The 22,483-nt window shown below is 39.4% G+C and overlaps 1 protein-coding gene across 3 annotated transcripts; it reads left to right on the top strand.

The window, feature by feature from the left end:
• The first annotated feature begins 16,922 nt into the window (after positions 1–16,922).
• Positions 16,923–20,781, top strand: LOC145108037 (DNAse I-like superfamily protein). Of its 3 annotated transcripts, none has more exons than XM_079045020.1 (14): positions 16,923–17,270; positions 17,346–17,509; positions 17,600–17,665; positions 17,746–17,798; positions 17,919–18,000; positions 18,221–18,264; positions 18,364–18,457; positions 18,582–18,674; positions 18,834–18,866; positions 18,990–19,087; positions 19,294–19,390; positions 19,514–19,599; positions 20,356–20,450; positions 20,572–20,781. In XM_079045020.1, coding segments are annotated over exons 1-14 (1,209 nt in total). In that variant the 5' UTR covers positions 16,923–17,068; the 3' UTR covers positions 20,574–20,781. The 3 variants fall into 3 exon arrangements, with proteins under 3 accessions (XP_078901146.1, XP_078901145.1, XP_078901147.1); XM_079045019.1 differs by having other exon boundaries at positions 20,356–20,440; XM_079045021.1 differs by lacking the exon at positions 20,572–20,781 and adding an exon at positions 19,939–19,994 and having other exon boundaries at positions 20,356–20,440.
• Positions 20,782–22,483: the final 1,702 nt, after the last annotated feature.

Below are 22,483 nucleotides of genomic sequence, written 5' to 3' on the forward strand. Positions count from 1 at the left end.
CATACAAAAGTTGCTATCAATACTGCCATCAAATACAAATGTTCCTAGATTTCCAAAAACTATATTATACATTAACCTACCCTGATCATGTACCCATACATCCAAAAACCAAAAAACTTTCTAATGTGATGATCATCTACCCATATACTATCCAAAAGAGTGGTTGGAATTATATATCATCAACCTTTAATACTAGCATATAATCAGGCACAATTCAAGCACACTTTAGCCACATCCCAATGATTGCAATGAACACAACAATGATCAAACACTTGGCACATCCCAGGTAAGTCTTCAACATAACATTTTCCTTCTTCAGCTCCATCAACTCTCTCTCTCTCTCTTTCTCTCTCTCTCTCTCTCTCTCTCTCTCTCTCTCTCTCAAACTTCATTCTCAGCTTTCCTAGCTTGCTGCAGTTTAACCACTTTCTTCTAAGACTTCACAATCTCATTGTAGTCTTCCTTTCTACGTAGATCAAACCTTATCTTATGAAGTTGGTCTTTGTAATAGCCCTCCTCCATTTCATCGTCTTTCCACAGGAAAAATTTACATTTTGGACCTACACTTGACTGATTAAAAAGGAAGAATACAATTTGGGTTACGATTAACAAAACTATGTACATTTCCCAGCTAAAGATACCAAATAGGATGTAAGTAAAGAGAATGAATACTCACCAATGAATTTTTGCAGTTCCAAAACCTTCGACCTACGTTATTGCCGGTCCACATGGTCCTTTCGACGTTGATTCCATCTTTATAGTTACATGGGGGACATTTTTCATCATCGCCGTGTTGTCACAGACGAAGACTGTTGACAGATCGACCAGACGAGGCAGACATGCTTTGGTTTTAACGATTGAGAAAATGGTATCAGGAGGGAGAGAATGACCTAACTTAGGGTAAGAATGTATTCCACTTGGTTCGATTGAGGGTTCCATTTAAGGAAGGTATGCCACCGTATACGGTGACGTGGTCTAGCTTAAATCAATATATGTAAATACATGTCAGCATGCGGCCCGTAAACCGGATACGTTTTCCCCCAAACCCTTAATTAGTCGGTATTTCGTAACGTTAAAGACCAATTGAGCACAAAAAATACTTTAGTGACTAAATGCGTAAATTCGTCAAACTTTGTTGTGCTACGGTGCCAAAAACTCATAGTATATACATATAAAGAAAAAACCACATAACCACACTTGTTATTATAAGGCCATCCGTAGTACATAGGACGAACAACAAACCACAATGACCATCACGAACCAAGAACTAGTGTTGGTGGTGTATTGGTGACTAGGGGTGTTCAAAACCGGATATCCGAATTTCGGATATCTGAAAATTCAGATAGTTAGATTTTAGTATCTGAATCCGTATCCAAAATTCGGATATCCGAAATTTCGGATATGAATTCGGATATTAACTTCGGATATTAACTTCGGATATCCGAAAATGTTGAATTTTCTAAATAAACTTCTACAAATATTTTTGAATCTTCTAAAAAGTATTTTATACATCGCATCTAGTAGCCAAACAAACATTACCCAACAAAAAATGTTCATGTTTCAATGTATACATTCATTGTCCATGTGCATAAATCAAAATTCAAAAATGTTCATGTATCAGTGTATATATTCATTGTCCATGTTCATACATCAAAACTTGTTTTAAAATTTGGATTCATTACCACCCATATACAACTATTGAATCAACCTCACAAAAAAGATGCAAATAAATTAAAAACAATGTCTGTAAATCACTCCATATTGTTAAACATTTTAGTCTAATTTTCAAAAAACAAAAATACAACTTGAAACAATGAAACATGGAAGGAAAATACATAAACCGATGATTTTATTTTAAGAAACAACTTATGTTAAAAAAGGGTAACCTTTGAAAAAAGGTTTAATGTTTTTGTAAGAAACCATAAAATTGAAAATTGAAAGTGATCAAATAGAAGAGAGAATGAAAAACTAATTTTGAAGCTACGTAAATTAAAACCCCAATCCATTCGTATAAGGTAAATTGACAGGTAAATCACAACAAGACTAAACAAAAGTACATTATATAAAAAAAAGTTAAAATGTTACATATTTTCGGATTTTAGGATATTCGAAATATCCGAAATTTTACAATCAATATCCGAATCCGAATCTGAAAAATCGGATATCCGAAATTTCGATTAATTTTAGTTTGGATTTTCGGATTTTTGAATCGGATTTTTTGGATACAAATATTTTTGAACATCCCTACCAACCACACACAAAAATAAGAGGAAAGAAGAAGTCGATTGGTGCACGATCATGGTCCTTGGCCGGTAAGATAGTGTGCACGGTCATTGGTCGTGATCCTCCATTCTCCCCACTACCAATGTTTTAAAAACCGGTTTTTTTAGTTGAACCGGTATGGTGAACGGTTCCCTGTTCAACCGGTTTAACCGGTTTGACCGTCGGGTAAACCAGTTTCTATAATTTTCATTTTTTTTTCTATTTTCCTACACATACATACATATATAAATTATGATTTGACGTTTACAAGTTCAAACATTAAAAATATACATAAAATTAAGTTGTAAATCAATCCAAATACATTAAAATAACACATAACCAGAAGTTTTAGTGTTTTACATCAATACATATACGTAAAAAAAGTATAATACCGAAACAAAGTATAGTTTTAGATGAATAGAGAACACATCAAAAAACTTTATAACATACACTATATGTTTTTATTTGGAGAAAACAAAATAGATTTGAAAAAAATCACCAAAGTTTATTATGCAAATGGTTCTTTTCCATATGTTTTTATTCGGTTTAACCGGTTCAACCGGTTTATTTTGACCGGTTTAACCAGATTTTTCTAAAAACCGGCCGGTTCAATCCGGATCAGAAATCGACGTAAAACCGGTGATAGTTGAACTGCTCCCTCTCCCGGTTCCCGGTCCAACCGGTTCGACCAGCCGGTTCAAACCGGTTTTCAAAATATTGCCCACTACCAATCACCACGGCAGTGCCCGACCACGAACCGGTAAGATAGTGTGCACAGTCATGGTCCCTGGCCATGTTGACAACAAACTGTTCGTTGAAGGTATCATAGATAGTCTTACAAGAGTTAAAAACCAGTGTTTTAAAAACTGGTTTGAACCGGCCGGTCGAACCGGTTGGATCGGGAACCGGGGAAGGGAGCGGTTCAACTATCACCGGTTTTACACCAAATTTTGAACCGGATTGAACCGGCCGGTTTTTAGAAAAAACCGGTTGACCCTGTTAAACTAAATAAAAATACATGGAAAAAATTATTTTTAATAATAAACTTTGGTGAACTTTTTCATATCTATTTAGATTTCTCTAAATAAAAACATATGATAAATGTTATGATGTTTTTTGATGCACTTGTATTCATCTAAAACTATATTTTGTTTCGGTATTATATTTTATTTTCTTTTAGACTTATGTGAATTGATGTAAAACTTATAGTTATGTGTTGTTTTATGTGACAACCCGAAAATCTCTGTCTCTAAGTTACCTCGATCATCGAAAGTCAAACTCGTTTCTGCTATCCTTTGGCATTGTTTAGGGTCTGTTTGAGTGTTCTAAACCTATTACATTCAAGGTTTGGGTCTGGGGATGAGTTCTTTTCAGTTCATCGAGTTGCATTCAATCCGAACACTCCTTCAAGAGGAGTGTACGGCCGTACACATGTGTGTACGGCCGTACACCCATCTATGGCCGTGAACTCACCCCATGTGTGTCATGTTCCTTCATTTTCACCTCAAGAGCTTCTAACTTTAGTGTTTATTCGAGGCTGGAGTGTTTGACTCGTTCCGAAAACCCTTCCCAAGGTGTGTACGGCCGTACACAGGGTCCACGAACGTACACCACCCTCTATATATATGTAGTGTTCATTTCTTCTCGTTTTCTCCTCCTCCCAACCAAGATCACTCCTATTCTCTCTCAACTATCATCGGCCATGAACACCCAAAAGGCTCCAAAAACGTAAGTATTTCAACCCTTAACTTGTTATACATGAAAGACCATTAGATCTAAGCCCTGATTCATCACATTTTGTCATAGTTCGTCACCTTGAAGGGTGTACGGCCGTAGACCCTTCATAAGTTGGCCGTACACACCCTAAAGGAGTCCAAATCGAGTGTTTTGCCCACCTTCTTGTTGAACTTTAGACCCACTAGCTTCCCCATGGATCAAATCACCCTTGTTGCATGTTTCCTTCATGGGTGTACGACCGTACACTCCATGGCCGTACACTCATGGCCGTACACACACCTTGACCGTACTCCCCTGGCCGTACACTCTCTTGTATGGCTGAAGACCCCTTTTAGTCAATCACATGTGATTGTAACACTTAGTTTCAAGTGTTTCTGTAACATCCCAAAATTCAAGGCCAAAAATTTCATTTTTAAATAAGTTATTGCATAAAACTATCAGTATAAAAACATTCATAATAACATCTCGGGTCAATCAAAATGTCAGTGATCAAAACATATTATCATAAAACCATATCAGAGTGTACTCCCAAAGATCTCATGTGCGGAAAACATAGTGTGATGCGCTGCGATCAAGCCGACTCCTTTCCTTTGAAAACGAGTACCTGAAACCAAAATTGTAAACCGTAAGCAAGAAGCTTAGTGAGTTCCCCCATCATATCACATACTATACAATCACATAGCATACATACTGCCAGGCAATTCTGGGGTGCCCGACCTACCCGTGTCAAGCCATTCTGGGGTGCTGACCTACCCGTGTCAAGCCATTCTGGGGTGCTGACCTACCCTTCGGTCCTAACAACCGAACTCCAGGGACTATCTCACCCCATACTACTACTATCAAACATATCATAACATAATCATACTGTCAGGCATATCTGGGGTGCCCGACCTACCCTTCGGTCCCTACAACCGAGATGCGAGGACTATTTCACCTCCTACTACTACCATATAATATCATAGCATAAATATACTGTCATGCATATCTGGGGTGTCCGACCTACCCATCGGTCCTAACAACCGAACTTGGGGACTATTCCCCCTACCACCACTATCACATATAACATATCATGCCAGCATATAACATACAAGGTAGTAGCAAACCTAGATGAATATCACAAAGACAATCATCTAACATACAACTCCTACTGGTGGGTCGGCATTGTGGCCGTAGACCCACCGCTACTGGAAGGTAACTCACCTCACACTGCTGAAGTCCCGTATACACAATCTCACTCTGCTGAAGTCCCGCAGACTCAGCCCCAACTGCTGGATGACAGATTCCCGAACTGTCAACATCAAAATAACACCTAATTAATAACTGGGTCCCACTACATAACCATAAGTACATTCTTTAGGTAATTACCACATTACCCCTAGCTTGGTTTATTCAAGCCCAAGGCCCAATCCATAGGCCCAAAGTCAATTAGGAATCAAAGCCCAACACATGGCCCAATTTTCCAAATTGGGCCTAGGCCTATACATGGTCTCATTCTAAGGCCCAACATCATATAATCATTAAGGCCCAAACTATGGCCCATCTATGGCCCAATTTTCCAAATTATGCCCAACTCCTCATATGGGCCTTACCACAAAGCCCATTAATTATTCTAGTCCATTTGCTTGATCTTGGATGGCCCATTAATAGTCCAATCATCAAGGCCCAATAAAGGCCCAACAATTAACCCAAGTGAAATTAGGGTTTTCACATAAAATGACGATTAGGGTTAAGTGTTTCTCACTTAACCCATTAAGGGCTTAATCCATTAAGTCCATCATTCTTCTAAATAAGTCATATGGTGTGATTGGGCTTAATCACACAATTCTATTCCGATGGCCCAAAAGTGGGTCCCAATAAGTCCAAGCCCATAAATCCAATATTAGGGTTTTCTAAACCCTAATTAGGGTTTCCAATCCCATCTTAGCCCAATAGGCCCAAAACCAAGTCCTTAAGCCCATTAGGGTTTTCCTTAGGCCAATTAGGGTTTATTACACCCATTAGTCATATGCTTGGGCTTTTGGGTCCATTAAGCTTCATTGGGCCCATTAGGGTTCATTAAGCCCATTAAGCCTCATTGGGCCCATTAGGGTTTCTTAGTCCCTTGTCCAAACATCCAAATGAGTCAAACACAACAAGCACACCGCCACCCGACACGGCGGCCGGTGGCGGTAGGAGGCAGCAGCCACCACCCTAAGGTGGTGGTTTCCAAGTTCTTTCATTATTCCGACACTATTACAGATTACAATACAAATCCCGAAACACGCACACACTCACTAACATACACATACACACGCACAACCACCCAATGGTGGCCGGCGGTGGTGCAAGGCGGCAACCTTGCGATTTCCGGCTAGCCAAATAACCCACAGTACATATGAACGCCAAATAATTGACTGAAGTTAAGTCACACATGAAATACGCGCACCATGCATCACCTAACAGCGGTGGTTGGCGGCAGCAAGGTCGGCGGCCACAGCAACGACGACTTGGAGTGGCGGCAGTGACGACGGTCTGAACAAACCCCGAGGGGGAGCAATTGGAACCGGTACATCTCGTCGGAATACCCTCGCAGCAGCAGCATAGAACTGAGGTCGCTCGCCGGCAGCTTAATCTTCAACGGCTGCAGTGAAGCGACGGCAGCAACCCCGTCGATCACCTCCCACGCATCAACGTTTCCCACTCCGCCTATAACCACCAGCGGGTTCCCGGACATCACGATGGCGAAGCACAACGCGTTCGGCGGTCTGGGTTCTCAACTATGGTGGTCGCACCTCCATCAGAACGACCACAGCGGCCATAACTCCCGGTATACCCAACAGTCTTCGACATCTCCGGACATGGCAGGCTTCGTTCGCGGTCTCCTGCGATTGGCGAACTCATCGGAGGTTGTGCGGCGCCGGAAGTCCAAAGGGTGGATGGAGGCGGCTGATGATACTTTATAGGGTTAGGGTTACGGGTGATCCATATATACCCCGTCCTCATGGAAGCCTCCTCCCATGTTGATACTATTAGCCCCTCAAATTCAGATTTTCTTCAACATTAGTCCAAAACTTACCAAATAGACCCTGCCCTCAGAAATCTTTTCATAATAAGTCCATATTTTACCAAATATACCCTGATTCCTGAAATCCTTTTCAAATTCAACCCATAAATTACTAAACAGCCCTCAACATTAAAATCCATTGCAATTTAGGTACAATATTTTCCAATTACACCTCTGCCTTCATAAATATTTACAAAGTCAACCTGTAACTTACACTTTTAACCCCCAACTTCTAAAATTATAACATTTAGCTCCCAAAATCAACATCTCACTGAATAATATGGATTTTAGGGCTACTACTCTTTCATAAATTTTATCTACTTACTTATTAAATAAACAGGGTGTTACAACTCTCCCCCACTTAAATTAGATTTCGTCCCCGAAATCATTCCTTACCATTCCTTACACAACCAATCATTATAGTAACATGGTCACCATCCTGGGCACACCCTAGCCTTCCCAGGGTAGCCATGACCAATCCTCGTAAAGCCCTAAAATCTGCAGATGAACGAATTCCTTGCAACAGGATCACATCTACTTCGTCTGAATCTACTATCTCGAGATGGTCTGATTCCGTTACAGACCACTCATACTGAATCCTCATCGACGAGTCCAGTCTGTTTATCCCACAACTGACTACTCAACTTCTAATAGCTCGAGGTTCTCACTATAAAACAGGATCACAGGCCTATTTATTCCTGCAGATCACTTATACTGGGCCAAGGCCAAGCTGATCCCGCTGTGGGTGACTTGTCACTCCCCAATAAACCCGTTATTCCGTGCACATAGGCAACATAAGACACACATACTAACACCGCCCAAATGCTGAAACTACTTGAACACTGATCTGCCTGAAGCGGTATGCTGCTACATGACTGCTTTCCAAAATCTACCGAGACCTTCCTGGTCTCAATTCATCCGTCAGTCATATGAATTTACCGGGTTCTAGCCCGGCTGCGAAGCCAAAGGGTTCCCACTTAGTCGTCTCACACGACTTCCGAACGACATCCTTCTCTGGAACTAGTTGCCACTAGTTATCATGCCACTGCATCTCTACTACTTTCTGATCTAACCGATCGGGTCCATGCGTCGCATCCTGTCATCATCCAATCCGAGACTAAAAGTGATTGCTACCTAACCAATGGTAGCCTTACATCACAAACGCCCTTAAGATGTCCATTACTTCCCTGATCTCATAACTGTAGTGGCGTTCCTACAGTCTTATCACTGGCTCAACCAGAGCTAATCCATCTGGGTAATACCAAAATCCAATATGTGGATTTCCATATTTTCACTGCTGCACCTGAACTGGTGGGTACTACTGTTCCTTCCGCGTTCTAACAACACGCTCATGCCATCTACCAACCTGGTGAATGCTACGGCTACACCCGTAGACTTACAACACTCTATCACTATCTAGCTACTAGTGAATGCTACGGCTACACCCGCAGACTTACAACACTCTAACACTATCTGCCAACCCGGTAAATGCTACGGCTACACCCGCAGACTCACAACACCCTAACACTATCTGCCAACCTGGTGAATGCTATGGCTACACCCGCAGACTTACAACACCCCTCACACTATCTGCTGCTAGTGAATGCTATGGCTACACCCACAGACTTACAACACTCTAACACTATCTGATCGCTAGTGAATGCTACGGCTACCCCCGTAGTCTTACAACACTTCCCATGCTAACTGACTGCTAGTGAATGCTACGGCTACTCCCGTAGTCTTACAACACTTTCCATACTAACCGACGACTAGTGAATGCTACGGCTACCCCCGTAGTCTTACAACACTTTCCATACTATCTGACCACTAGTGAATGCTACGGCTACCCCCGTAGTCTTACAACACTTCCCAAACCGGGTCGAACACGCACTCGACCTAACCGTCAACTGAACTCGAGTCCTAACCGGAACTCTAACCTGGTTCCCGAAACCTGCTATCATGTGACCCCATTGTATCAGCACCGCACCCATGCCCGTGATCAAAGCGTCACCGTAAACCATAAAATCATCTACACCCTCTGGCAGGGTGAGAATCGGTGCCTCGCACAACCGTTGTCTGAGAGTCTCGAAGGCTACCTGCTGCTCAGGCCCCCAACGAAAGGCCACCGACTTCTTGGTCAGTCGTGTTAAAGGAACCTCAATCTTGGAGAAGTCCCGTATAAATCTCCGATAATAAACTGCTAGACCCAGGGAATTCCGAATCTCAGATGGAGACCTCAGAATCTCCCACTGCATCACGGCCTCTTTCTTGGCCGAATCACCTAGAATACCCTTCTGGTTGACAAGGTGGCCAAGAGATTGCACCGTGCGCAACCAGAACTCACAGTTGGAGAACTTTATAAAAAGTCTCTCCCCCACTTTGATTCGACTAAGTCTTCACTGTACGCGAGAATTGAAGGATTCCCGATCCTTCTCACTTCCTAATAGTCCACTGACGATAACCTGTACTTACCAGTGCTAGTGATCCATCACCAATCAAGCCTTAAGATCGCCCATCCTCTGAAATCTTAAAGAGTACTCTTGAAATATGGTCCAATCTGACACCCCAATCCATCTCCCATGCTGTCAATTGAAGGTCTCAATCTTTACTCTGGATGACGAATCCTCGTTCCCACTTCCAATCTTGCAGCACCAGTGAACTCTAACCAAACACAACCCATGCGAAAATACAATTCTCTTGAACCTGCGATGACCAATCACTTATGCATCTAACACTTGCGACTAACTCTACCCTTTTCATGTCACCAGCTCTGTACTAGCAACGATAATGCCTTGAACTCCAAAGTTCATCCATAGACAATTACCGACCATCCTGAACAATGATAGAACCCCTGAACGCTGACTTCACTGGAGAACTATAGCTCTACTCCTGACCGGGTATCCTCTAACTAATTCTTCTGCACAGATCCCGACAAAGATCCAGAATAATGACGGTACGCGTGGAACCCACTCCGCAAGATGCGTCCCTCTGTGGGTTCATCAAGGACCTTTCGGGATGCAGGATGGCATATATGATCCTTGGTAACCCAAACACTAGCAGAAAAACCGACCCGAGGTCTGACTTATCCAAACTCACTCATAATTCCCAAGCGGTACGTATTCCAAACATCCACCTAATAGCATAGAAGATGACATACCCGCAACATCTGGAGGAATACTGATCCCCTTCTGCTGACATGACCAACCCCGCTACCCTGTAGCAGCCTAAACCCTTGGAGTGACAAACTCCCTCGTGTACTTTCTCGTACGCGCTGCACTGACTCAGGCCCTGATGGCCTTTCACCCGATGATCAGAAGTCATAGGTCTCTTCTCGGGACCCTCTACTATACGCACCTGGCACGCACCTCTTTTTCCAGGGTGCTCCCAAATCGATCCCGCATCTGTAACTCTTGGAAATCATATCCTTTAGGGTCTGACACCCTGTCACGCTCACTAGCTCGCTTGCCAATGGCTAAGCTGCAACATCTGGAACATCCTCTGTCCCCAAACTGGGTCACAAACTCTTCCCTGAAGCTTCTTAGATTCTCCAAGACTCTCACTGATTCGAGTATGGATCATGTGCTTTCAGTAGTACGGGCCCAATACTACCTTCCACACCTATCCATACTTTCCTCAGCAATCCTCCCGAATCCTCCAAGTTACTTCCTCAAACTGGTACACCCAAGTTTAACTGAGCCTCACTACTAACTCACTGAAACATATCCTAGGCTTTCCTAGGTTCCCGAACTCACCCAGTCCTCAGATGCTGAAAGATTCCCAGTAATGTCAACTAGCTACCTCATGAATATAGCTAGCTCACATTACTAAGAGTCTCACAAAGCACAAAGCAAGCAACATTCAGACAATAGAAAATCTAACCATCATATTCCAATCAAATCATTCTATCCTCTATTCAGGGTTCTGTACATGCACTTCAAAGGCTCATACAATCAGGCATAACCTAAACAGGCTATCCTATTACTGACTGGTCAGTACTAGCATGCAAGTCTACAAGCACATACAATAGGCATATAAGGCATCCTCCTAGATCCTTAGCCCTAATCTAGCATGCAATTCTCATAATCATATCATATCATACCATAACATAACATGTATGGGTATCTTGGGGAAAACTTACTTGAGCTCGGCTGATTGCACGCATCACACACTTTGTTCTTCTCAAAGTTCTTTTCTCTTTTCAGATTCTTTTCAAACTCCTTTTTATAAAATGGTTTTACTTTTGAAAATTTTCATACCAAGCCCTTAGTTTGAGTTCAGACACACCCGGGAGTATGTCCGAATCCCTCAAACCAAGGCTCTGATACCAACTTGTAACATCCCAAAATTCAAGGCCAAAAATTTCATTTTTAAATAAGTTATTGCATAAAACCATTAGTATAAAAACATTCATAATAACATCTCGTGCCAATCAAAATGTCAGTGATCAAAACATATTATCATAAAACCATATCAGAGTGTACTCCCAAAGATCCCATGTGCGGAAAACATAGTGTGATGCGCTGCGATCAAGCCGACTCCTTTCCTTTGAAAACGAGTACCTGAAACCAAAACTGTAAACTGTAAGCACGAAGCTTAGTGAGTTCCCCCATCATATCACATACCATACAATCACATAGCATACATACTGCCAGGCAATTCTGGGGTGCCCGACCTACCCGTGTCAAGCCATTCTGGGGTGCTGACCTACCCGTGTCAAGCCATTCTGGGGTGCTGACCTACCCTTCGGTCCTAACAACCGAACTCCAGGGACTATCTCACCCCATACTACTACTATCAAACATATCATAACATAATCATACTGTCAGGCATATCTGGGGTGCCCGACCTACCCTTCGGTCCCTACGACCGAGATGCGAGGACTATTTCACCTCCTACTACTACCACATAATATCATAGCATAAACATACTGTCATGCATATCTGGGGTGTCCGGCCTACCCATCGGTCCTAACAACCGAACTTGGGGACTATTCCCCCTACTACCACTATCACATATAACATATTATGCCAGCATATAACATATCAGGTAGTAGCAAACCCAGATAAATATCACAAAGACAATCATCTAACATACAACTCCTACTGGTGGGTCGGCATTGTGGCCGTAGACCCACCGCTACTGGAAGGTAACTCACCTCACACTGCTGCAGTCCCGTAGACACAATCCCACTCTGCTGAAGTCCCGCAGACTCAGCCCCAGCTGCTGGATGCCAGATTCCCGAACTGCCAACACCAAAATAACACCCAATTAATAATTGGGTCCTACTACATAACCATAAGTACATTCTTTAGGTAATTACCACATTACCCCTAGCTTGGCTTATTCAAGCCCAAGGCCCAATCCATAGGCCCAAATTCAATTAGGAATCAAAGCCCAACACATGGCCCAATTTTCCAAATTGGGCCTAGGCCTATATATGGTCTCATTCTAAGGCCCAACATCATATAATCATTAAGGCCCAAACTATGGCCCATCTATGGCCCAATTTTCCAAATTATGCCCAACTCCTCATATGGGCCTTACCACAAAGCCCATTAATTATTCTAGTCCATTTGCTCGATCTTGGATGGCCCATTAATAGTCCAATCATCAAGGCCCAATAAAGGCCCAACAATAAACCCAAGTGAAATTAGGGTTTTCAAATAAAATGACGATTAGGGTTAAGTGTTTCTCACTTAACCCATTAAGGGCTTAATCCATTAAGGACTTAATCCATTAAGTCCATCATTCTTCTAAATAAGTCATATGGTGTGATTGGGCTTAATCACACAATTCCATTCCAATGGCCCAAAAGTGGGTCCCAATAAGTCCAAGCCCATAAATCCAATATTAGGGTTTTCTAAACCCTAATTAGGGTTTCCAATCCCATCTTAGCCCAATAGCCCCAAAACCAAGTCCTTAAGCCCATTAGGGTTTTCCTTAGGCCAATTAGGGTTTATTACACCCATTAGTCACATGCTTGGGCTTTTGGGTCCATTAAGCTTCATTGGGCCCATTAGGGTTCATTAAGCCCATTAAGCCTCATTGGGCCCATTAGGGTTTCTTAGTCCCTTGTCCAAACATCCAAACGAGTCAAACACAACAAGCACACCGCCACCCGACACGGCGGCCGGTGGTGGCAGGAGGAGGCAGCCACCACCCTAAGGTGATGGTTTCCAAGTTCTTTCATTATTCCGACACTATTACAGATTACAATACAAATCCCAAAACACGCACACACTCACTAACATACACATACACATGCACAGCCACCCAATGGTGGCCGGCGGTGGTGCAAGGCGGCAGCCTTGCGATTTCCGGCTAGCCAAATAACCCACAGTACATATGAACAAGCACACCGCCACCCGACACGGCGGCTGGTGGCGGCAGGAGGCGGCAGCCACCACCCTAAGGTGATGGTTTCCAAGTTCTTTCATTATTCCGACACTATTACAGATTACAATACAAATCCCGAAACATGCACACACTCACTAACATACACATACACACGCACAGCCACCCAATGGTGGCCGGCGGTGGTGCAAGGCGGCAGCCTTGCGATTTCCGGCTAGCCAAATAACCCACAGTACATATGAACGCCAAATAATTAACTGAAGTTAAGTCACACATGAAATACGCGCACCATGCATCACCTAACAGCGGTGGTTGGCGGCAGCAAGGTCGGCGGCCACAGCAACGACGACTTGGAGTGGCGGCAGTGACGACGGTCGCAGCAGCAGCATAGAACTGAGGTCGCTCGCCAGCAGCTTAATCTTCAACGGCTGCAGTGAAGCGGCGGCAGCAACGCCGTCGATCACCTCCCACGCATCAACGTTTCCCACTCCGCCTATCGCCACCAGCGGGTTCCCGGACATCACGATGGCGAAGCACAACGCGTTCGGTGGTTTGGCTTCTCAACTATGGTGGTCGCACCTCCACCAGAACGACCACAGCGGCCATAACTCCCGGTATACCCAACAGTCTTCGACATCTCCGGACATGGCAGGCTTCGTTGGCGGTCTCCGGCGATTGGCGAACTCATCGGAGGTTGTGCGGCGCCGGAAGTCCAAAGGGTGGATGGAGGCGGCTCATGATACTTTCTAGGGTTAGGGTTACGGGTGATCCATATATACCCCGTCCTCATAGAAGCCTCCTCTCATGTTGACACTATTAGCCCCTCAAATTCAGATTTTCTTCAACATTAGTCCAAAACTTACCAAATAGACCCTGCCCTCAGAAATCTTTTCATAATAAGTCCATATTTTACCAAATATACCCTGATTCCTGAAATCCTTTTCAAATTCAACCCATAAATTACTAAACAGCCCTCAACATTAAAATCCATTGCAATTTAGGTACAATATTTTCCAATTACACCTCTGCCTTCATAAATATTTACAAAGTCAACCTGGAACTTACACTTTTAACCCCCAACTTCTAAAATTATAACATTTAGCTCCCAAAATCAACATCTCACTGAATAATATGGATTTTAGGGCTACTACTCTTTCATAAATTTTATCTACTTATTTATTAAATAAACAGGGTGTTACAGTTTCCTAGTCCCTAAGGGTGTTTCCTTGCATGTTAGTTGTCCAAAACACTAATTACATGCCTATATATGCCATTATGTCATTTAGGACTCGTTGTGTCTCGGGAATTCATTCGTAGAACTTCTCATCCATACGCGAACTTTCAATCAAATCAAACACATAAGGTGAGTTCATACCCCTATATTTTTCCGAGTTTTTAATGTTTTCAGGGGGGGGGAGGGAATACAAGTAAAAGCACAAGTAATCTTGTGTTTAAAATATAATTTTGGTTTATTATATTTTTCCAATCACTAGTATACATTGAACATAGAACTTACATACATAGTAAAACATCGTCACCACTAGACTTGAAATCGGTTTTACAAAACATGTTAAGATACAAACTTTACAAACACAGTTTTCAGAACAGAGGAAACAAACTTATGAATTATGAAATAAAAGATATTATTTTATAAGGATTCATAACAAAAAGGGTTTTCATAGTATTATTCGTGAATTCGTTGAGAGAGCCAGCAGTGTGAGACGCCTTGTAACCAGAGTCTCCTGGGAGGGAGAGCGTGAGTTTGTGTATAGATCTATACGGGAGTGACAATCCCGCACCCTGACTATTAGCTACAGTCAACCTAGGGTGACAAACGTCATTTTTATCGATGTATATGTCGTATTGTTGATCGTCCATAATATGGTTATAAGAATCCACAGGTGAAACAACGACTCATTCACATAATAATACATCTAACAAACAGACATTAGGGTTAATAACTATGTGATAACTTAGTATATACACCAGGGTAATATGAAATTAACATCCGACTTGCAGTGGGATGTGTAATCTCCGCCTTATTTCCTGTTCTTTGTTTGGTTGTGGACTTAGGGCGGGATCACCCGATCGACTGTTTGTTCGATCTAGATTTCTATAACTCGTATGTACTTGGTGATCACAGGAGCGTATTAACAACACTTTCAGTATACTGTACAACACACATTCAGCTAGTTTTATTTATGTAATAAGATTACTATACAATGGTTTCATACAAGGGTTTTCATACAAAGGTTTTCGTACATAATACATACATAACATACACTTAGGAAAATATAGGATTTTCCAGGGTAAACATCGGTACTTTACAAACAATTGGTTAATTATTCAATTAACAAATATTCATCATAAATTCTATAATTCCTTAGTTTGTGCATCCGGGTTACATATGAAGGATATCCGATAGACTGTGAAATGTGTGGTTTCCGCCTCATTCCCTATTCCTTGTTTGGTTGTGGGTTTAAGGCAGATCCACACAGTTAACTGTCCATTCGATATTGGTTTTTACGTAACTAGTATGAACTAAGTAGTTATAGAAGGAATGAGTTTAATCATGCTTTACATAAGAAAATATTGGATTTTCTTGAGGAACACTTTCAAACAGATATCAAAGGAACAATACAGTTAACTTTGTAAGTATCTAGTGAATACTTCAGGATTATGTACATGAGGATCCGACTTGCAGTGGAATGTGTGGACTCCGCCTCACTTCCTGTTCCTTGTTTGGTTGTGGGCTTGGGGCAGAACCACACAATCGATTGTTTGTTCGATCTGGATTGTATATGATTTGTATACACTAAGTACTCGCAGGAGAAACTAGTAAGAATCATTTTTACTGAAGGTTTATACATTCATTACATCAGGAAATATAAGGTTTTCTGGAGAAAGATAACACACTTTTCAAAAGAACAAAGAACAGCTTTTCCCAAAACTAAACGCTTATGAACTCACCAGCTTTATGCTGATACCCTTTCAAAATCTACTTGTATTCTTAGGACATTAGTAGACAGGTACACATACGGATTCAAGAAGACGGAACATAGTAGCTTCGAGTCTTTACTTGTATTTACTTTTGGAGTCAATCATGTATGATTTAAATGAAATGTAAACACTATACTATTAATACAATGGTTGTTGTTGCTTTGATTACTATTATTCAATTGTTGTGATACTATACATGACGTCCTCCGCCCCCGAACGTTTCCGCCGTTTCGGTTTGGGGGTGTGACATTTTAATGTATTTAGATTGATCTACAACTTATTTTTATGTGTATTTTTATATGATTGAACTTGTAGACGTCAAATTCATGATTTATGTATGTATGTATGTGTAGAAAAATACTAAAAAAAATATGAAAATTATAGAAACCGGTTGACCTGACGGTCGAACCGGTTAAACCGGTGACCTGACGGTCGAACCGGAAATCGCTCCCCATACTGGTTCAACTAAAAAACAAGTATTTAAAACATAGTTAAAAACCTAAAATATACCGAGTGGTGAGTTAAAAAAAAAAGGGTATGTTTTACCATTTGCATAGCATTCGCGAGATCTTCTGCAGGTGAATTCCCAGCTCTCTCCGGATCCGGAGCCGGAGCCATAGCCCGGCACAAGCACTCCCCACCATATCTTGGTTTAAGCCCGACCAACGCTCAATGGAAGAACAATCTAGTTCTACGAACCCTCAACGAAGTTTCACCCGAAAGAAACGAAAATTAACCATAGAAACCGAACCCTTAACCCTAACCCTAATCCCAGTTCACACACACACTTCCAAGCATAAGCAAAAACAAGGCAGAAGAAATTCTGAGAATCGCAAATGGGTTTACTCTACTCGTGATTGCTCTAATCATAAAGGTTATACAATCTTTCTCTATGCACTCTGGATGGCTTTTTGTTTATTTGTTTTGAATTCATGTAATCGTGTTGCAGATAAGTTTGTATTTTTATCGTATAATATACTGGGTGTTGAAAATGCTTCAAAACATAAGGATTTATACATTAATGTGCTCCCCAAGTTTCTGAAATGGAAACATAGACTAAGAGTTATACGCAAGGAGATTGCTCGGTATAATCCTAGCATTTTGTGTTTCCAGGCAAGTTTCCATTGTCTTTCTTCCTGATTTCAATTCACGTCAGTGTTAATTACTATAAATATCGATGATAAAACTTAAAACCTCTATCAGGAGGTTGATCGTTTTGATGATTTGAATACAACTTTACAGAAAGATGGATTCAAAGGAGTTTACCAGGTTTATTTTCAGTTCCTGCTAAAAAGAAAATGGTTTTACTCTGAACTTTTATTAAATCTCATTTATTTGTATTTTGTAAGGCTCGAACTGGAGAAGCACGTGATGGGTGTGGTATATTTTGGAAAGATGAAATGTAAGTATACATTTTCTTTTGAATTGTGTTTTGTTACCTTTACAGATATCATGATAAATTGATAATATAATTATCTATGTTTGAGATAAATTTTTGAGTTGTGTTTTGTTACCTTTACAGGTTTTCCCTTGTGCATGAAGACAACATCGAGTTTAAGCACTTTGGTCTTCGTGACAATGTTGCTCAATTTTGTGTTCTAAAGGTATTAATTAAAGATGCTATTTAACAGAGAAACTTTTTACAAATCTGTCACGTTATTTTTGCATTTTTTGTCTCACTCCCACCCAAAAAGGTGGATAGAGAGTTAGAGACTCACACTTGATCTTTGTATGTGCAGAAAAGACATAAATACCCTCCTCTTGACTCTTGAGTGTTTCATATTTGTTCTAATCTTATTTCTTCTACCCTCTAAAAACACACAGATGAATGGGTGTCAAACACATGTTGATGACACTGAAAATCTAAAGTAAGTTATCAGTTACTACTTACTAGTTTTTGTTCTTTAAGCATAAATGTTTTTTTGCATATTTCAAATACATAAATTAATTATTTTGCATATTTATAGGACACTTACACAACCCTCTGGAAGTCGAAGCATATTGGTTGGAAATATACATGTGCTTTTTAACCCAAGTCGTGGGGATATTAAGCTCGGTCAGGTACTTAACAAATTATTTTTTTTTTATAAAAAAGTTAAATATGATTAAAAAAAGTGTATTCTTTAACATAATCATACACTTTGAGCAAATTTTGACACATTTGACTTTTTTTTTGACCAATAAGGTACGATTATTTCTTGCAAAGGCTCATAGACTTTTAGAGACATGGGGCAATATACCAGTTATACTCGGTGGAGATTTTAATAGTATGCCTCAGGTATTAAATATGATTATTATTTTTTTTAATAGTATGTATAAAGTAGAGTTAAACCTATACATTGTATTTAAATATATATATTATAAAGAATGTAACCAATCTATATTTTATTTCACTTAAATTTTTGTGTATCCTCATCTATTCATAATTTTTTTTCAGAGTGCAATGTATCAGTTCATAGCTTCATCCGAGGTAAGTGTAACCCCTTTACTATTATTATTTTTAATTTTTTTTAGATGCAGAGTTTTATTTGCTATGATGCATATCAAAGTGTAAAGTTTTATATTTATTGATTTATTTAATTTTTCTTCTCAGTTAAACATCCAACACCATGAACGCAAAAAAATATGTGGGCAGATTTTTCCATTAAATTACCCAACATTTCAGTGTCATAGTAATTATTATTCTTCTAGGTCTGTTAATCCAACTATTTTTTCACCTCTTATCTGTGCAAAAGACATAAATGCCCTCCCCTCCCCCTCATCGAAAATTGCCTTAGAAAGCTTCTTCACTGTCCACCTTTTTGATAACGAGAACAAGGACATTTACGTCTTTTGCACATATATAAGAAATTGCAATTTGCAATATTTGTCCCATTGACATGAGTCCTTTTTTACAGATGGAATAAAGAAGAACTAAGGTTAGCAACAGGAACAAAACATTCAACTTACCTTAGACACAAACTAAAACTCAACAGTGCATATCATGGAGTTCCTGTAAGTTTATTATTTTCTCTACTTTCCTTTTTATCTTTTTAAATTTTGCTTTATGCTTCAGTGCAAATATGTAGTTTACAGTTTCTATATGAATTGGTTATGATTTTTTTTTATTTTTTTCAGGCGACACGTTTGACAAGAGATGAATATGGAGAACCCTTAGCAACGTCTTTTCACTCCAGATTTATGGGGACAGTTGATTACATATGGTAAATCTAATTACATATAGTGTATCCTAAAAGTTGAGTGCATATTTTTTTGGCAAAATGCAAGAAATAGCAAACTTTTTGTTATGTAGGGACTATTTTTGTAGTTTTTTAAACACATGGACTGTTTCTGTAAAAAAAATACACAAGGATCTTCTTTTCTGTAAATTACAGGGACTTTTTTTGTAATTTATTTTCTACACAGGGGCCAAAGGTGCCAAGATACAAAAACCTTAAACATATGGGCTGTTTTTGTAAAAAAATAAACTTTATAGGGACCTTTTCTGTAAACTAAATAATTACAGGGACTAAATCCATCCAAATGTAAAACCTTTGTTGCAGGGACTAAATCTGCCAAATTGTAAAAGCTTTGTTGCAGGGACTATGTCTGCCAAAATGTAAAATCTTTGTTTATAGGGACTAAATCTATCAAATTGTAAAACTTTTGTTTATAGGGACTAAATCTGCCAAAATGTAAAACCTTTGTTGCAGGGACTACATCTGTTAAAATGTAAAACATTAGTGGCAAATCTCTTAAGACCAAAAGAATCTACTGTTCATAAGAACTTTGCAAAGTCCATCCAATTATAACAGCAAAAATTGCGTGTATTTGGAAAAAAATTGAAGTAGGATGCTACAATGGTTTAATAGAAAAAGTGGAAGTAGAATGCATTTAAAAAAAAAATAATAATAAACAGAATTATATTGCTACTTGTTGCATTTATCTCTATATTCTTTTGCTTCTTTGTATTAAAACAGGCATACAGGGGACCTTGTGCCTTTGAAAGTTCTTGAGACATTACCAATTGAAACTTTGGAAAAAACAGAAGGGCTTCCAAGTAAGGTACATAAATGTATACCTTCATTGCCAATTCTATTTTTTATTTTTTATTTTTTTGTGTCTTAACATTTTACATAAATTATTTTTAAACATTAGTTATCTACAAAAATGTGATATGTACTTGTGTTGTTTAGAGATGGGGAAGCGATCATCTTGCTCTTGTGTGTGAGTTCGCTGTTGCTGATGCTGATGATCTTTCCGGAATATGATATTGAAGCTCTGGATATATAATGTTTCTCAAGACACCTACGTAACTTCAATTATTCTAGTTTTAGAATGTGTACATTGTTAACTTGTAGATTGTAGTATTTATATATGAAAGAAAAACTATATTTTACTCTAAATTTTATCTGCTACTTTTGAAAAAAAAAAATTTGTCCAACCAAAGCGGTAATAATGCCTTAAATAACTTCATCTCCCGCCACATCTTGTTTCCCCTCATTTCTCCCCTTCCGCCTACAGGTGTTATTCGGTCCGTATAATCTAGGGGTGATCACGTAAAATTTTCGGGTTTGTTGTAGTTCGGGTTGGGTAGATCGGGTTTTCCCTTAAAATAATAATTGGTTATCGATTTGTTTGATTCGGTTTAATTGGTTTTTTAACCTCAAAAATATTAACCGAACCAAGTAAGGTTCAATTTAATTGGTTTTCAGTTTAGTTGGTTTGGTTTATGTTAAATGTGAATAACATGTTAAACTCAATTTTTTTGGGTTTGGTAAATTTTTTTGATATATAATTTAATAAAGTTATTTCATTCTTGATCAAATCTTAAATATATACCCTAATAGAGACATGATTTGGTGTCGTGTCATTTGTTGTCTCAAACATTCCGCGCCACATAATTTTGCCATTCTTACCATTTGTTTGCTATGAGCAGGAAGTGGTTTGTCATTCATGCCATCTAACTTTTTTTTAAGATAAAAAATATATAAAATTTAATAAAAAACATGAATATTAATTAAAATAAAATTTAAGTTTTCATTAACCATACGATTGATAAGTACATAAATAAAAACTTAAAAAGACATAAATTTGTAGATTAAAAATATACGGTTTATATCTAGCCCTAAATTGCCGTTTTTACCGTCAAAGTCTTGCTTGATCTTTGACATTTAGGTTACTCACGTCTTACATTAATGATGCCATTTTCGGAGTCGGGTGATTTCAACCATATGCTTCTCCAAATTTCTATTTAGTTGTGTCAACCCAAAAAAAATATTTTACTATCAATCAACAGAGAGTAGTCATCTATTGCAAGTGCCAAACTCTAATTAGAATCAAAATCCGGTTCTTAGACAAATGATCAATGTATTCATTTGTTCTAGACATCTCTACGAACATGAGTCATGGATATGAGTCAATCTCAATGTTCAATATTCTGTTTCACGATTAACGATTTTCGACATTACATTTGACGACTAAATCGAACACATCAATTTAGTCAGGCCTCAGACAAGCACTTCAGATGTCAGCACCTATATATATATATATATATATATATATATATATATATATATATATATATATATATATATATATATATATATATATATGTATCTTCCCAGCAACGAGAATGTACAAATAAACTTTGACTACGTAGTTTTTGCCTACTCGTCTAATCATATATGGAAATACCCTTTATGACTATCAGTTACAAATAGCCTTAAAACACACCAATGCACAATAGATTTTGTAAACAAAACCCCATATGTATCTTGGTTTGAAGAACAAAAGATATTGTCACTGAAGAATTACTTGTGACTAGATTCATGAAGTAATCTCTAAGTGCGGGTTGTCCCAATACTTAAAATCTCTATTTTCAAGTACTCATGCAATATTAACACAATCTCAATTCTAATGCCCAAAGCACCTTGGTCAATCAACCAATATTCATGACAACCTTTAATACTAACATTTACTCCTAAGAATGCGACCGACTGTGGAGTTTGAACATGATTATATACTCTGGAAGTTGGTTCAAAACATGCAAAAGTGAAACACAGTATTTGAATTAACAAGACTTTGATAACAAACTAAAATCTCTTT

Source organism: Lactuca virosa, chromosome 4 (assembly GCF_052849685.1).
Source record: "Lactuca virosa cultivar CGN04683 chromosome 4, Lactuca_virosa_CGN04683_v6, whole genome shotgun sequence".
Taxonomy (NCBI): Eukaryota; Viridiplantae; Streptophyta; class Magnoliopsida; order Asterales; family Asteraceae; genus Lactuca; species Lactuca virosa.